This window comes from Plasmodium gonderi (genome assembly GCF_002157705.1).
Source record: "Plasmodium gonderi DNA, contig: Pgo-contig_78, whole genome shotgun sequence".
In the NCBI taxonomy this organism is placed as follows: Eukaryota; Apicomplexa; class Aconoidasida; order Haemosporida; family Plasmodiidae; genus Plasmodium; species Plasmodium gonderi.
The window spans coordinates 586-2,944 of record NW_021629011.1 but is presented as its reverse complement, the minus strand read 5'-3'; the positions used below and the strand labels follow the sequence as shown (position 1 = coordinate 2,944).

General features: G+C 22.0%; 1 protein-coding gene across 1 annotated transcript; it reads right to left on the bottom strand.

Annotated features, from left to right (window-relative positions):
• Positions 1-140: 140 nt before the first annotated feature.
• PGO_000845 (variable surface protein) lies at positions 141-1,499 on the bottom strand (the record flags this gene model as incomplete). Its single annotated transcript, XM_028690845.1, has 3 exons — positions 141-305; positions 427-1,326; positions 1,479-1,499. 3 exons carry the CDS (start codon positions 1,497-1,499, stop codon positions 141-143), a joined length of 1,086 nt encoding a protein of 361 aa, XP_028546646.1.
• Between the last annotated feature and the right edge of the window lie 860 nt (positions 1,500-2,359).

Below are 2,359 nucleotides of genomic sequence, written 5' to 3'. Positions count from 1 at the left end.
TATAAAAGAAATATTATAATTTTATTTATTTTACATTTTTTTAGGTATGAATGCAAATATTTCTTGGTTCAATATTTGTATATTCAATATTATTTTAATTAATGTATATCATATTATTAAATATTTAGAAATAAAATAAATTACAAAGTGCTGAACCCTACGTAATGATCTTGTGGACCATTATAATAAGGATTAAGATATTCTGATACATCATTATATAATTCATTTCTTTCTTTATTTAGATGTCCAACTGTATTCTTTCTGTTTACCATGATATTTCTTAACTGATTACCTATGGGTGTAAACTGTTATAAGATATAATAATATGAAATATAAGTATTTTATAAACTTAATATACGTGATTATGTAACTCATAATTCTAGAAAAATTATATGATTTATGTATTTAAAGTAAAACTGTATTTACTTTATATAAAACACCAACAAGTAATGAAATGATTATTCCTCCTAGAAAGACATTACAAAACACTGCTAGAGGACTGAAACGCTCGTTTATTTTATCGGATTCTCCATATGTTTCTATTTCATTTACTTCTCCATCATAACCATCTTCTTCAGTTGAAGGAATGATTGGTTCACTAAAGGAATACCCTGAAACTTCTGGATGAATATCTGATGTTTCAGGAGATGACGTTTTTAAACTCACAACTTCTTCTTGTGCTTCCTTGTGGCAGATAAACTCTTTAATAACTTCTCTTGGATCGCAATTTTTATATTTCTCATATGGTATTGGGCACTGAATTTCACTACCATTTGTACAATCTTTCTCAAAATGAAGGTATAGATCTTCTTTATCAACAAAATATCTACGATATGTTTCACATTTTTCTTTATCATTTTTATACTTTTCCTTAATTTTTTCATAGTCCAAATAATAATCAAATAATTTCTTTCTGTTTTCCCAATTGTTATTCAAATTTATGTTATAATCCAGTTTACAACGGAAATAAGGGTTGCTCTGGAACATTCTAGAATTCGAAGACTGCGTTAATATATTGAAAATTTTATTATAAATATCGTTAGCCTTACAATTAACACTTTTACACATTATTACTAATTTTCCATATAACCAGTAACTTAATATATTGCAGAAATCATTGTTCAAATTACATTGTTTCATATGTTTGTTTTCTCTTTTTAAATAATGTGTTAATTTTGAACAGAATTCCTTAATTTCTTGGTAGTCATCTATTGAATTTTCTTTTTCTTTAGGACTACAGAATGTTATAGAATTATATTCACTTTTAACTCCTGTATCCAGCGTAGTATAATACTTTACGGAAGTTAATTCATTTCTGTCAAAACTCTAAAAATTGAAATATAAATGTGAACCATTGAAGAATATGAATATTTAAATATTCGAGTATAATTGTGTTATTTATTTTATATCAAGAAGTAAAAATGCATAAGATATATTATAATTTGCTAAAATTTCTTATAGTAATTTAAAATAATTACATATTTAGAACCATCAGCCATTATTGTATTCTATATTATATTGCATATACAAAATTAAAAAATATTGAAAATTCCATAATAGCAATATTTCAAAGCATTTATTATAATATATTTTATGGGGGAACTCTGAGATCATATATATAGCTATATTGGCAAATTATTATTTAAGTATAAGATTACAATTCTTGATGTACAACAATATGATATATTAAAATAGAATGATAATATCAATAGTAATTCTAATTTTATATTTTATTTCATGTTTTTGCAGCTTATTATTATATAAAAAAAAGTAGAATATTAATATGATAAATTTTAAAAATATTTTTGAATTATATCTATGTATTCTACAATATACGTATAAATAAATTTATGCAATATAAATATAAAAAATAGATATTACTCAATGTAAATGAAGTCTATACGTCTATATATATGTATATTCTGGGTAAATCAATTGTATAATAATTCTAATAGCTGAATAATTTAACATATATATTTTACATGAATATATAAAGTTAAATTATACACCAGTATTATTTATTACATGATACTGTTCTATTAATTTTTATATTTATTGCCTTCTATTTACTTATTATTTGATACGTTGTAGATGTTTATCAGAATAATAAAATCTTGTATGATAAATAATAAATTTTATATTATAATTTGATCATATATACATTTTATTTCAGATTATTTCATATATATTGTTGTACGATATTTATTATATATTTTATTACATTAAAACTATATGATCTAGCATTATGCTTCTGAATATTATTAACCAATGATATCGACAGTAATATATTATAAAACATGTAATATATATTTCATTTTATGGACTCATGATATTACATATAAGAAAATAAATATTATTA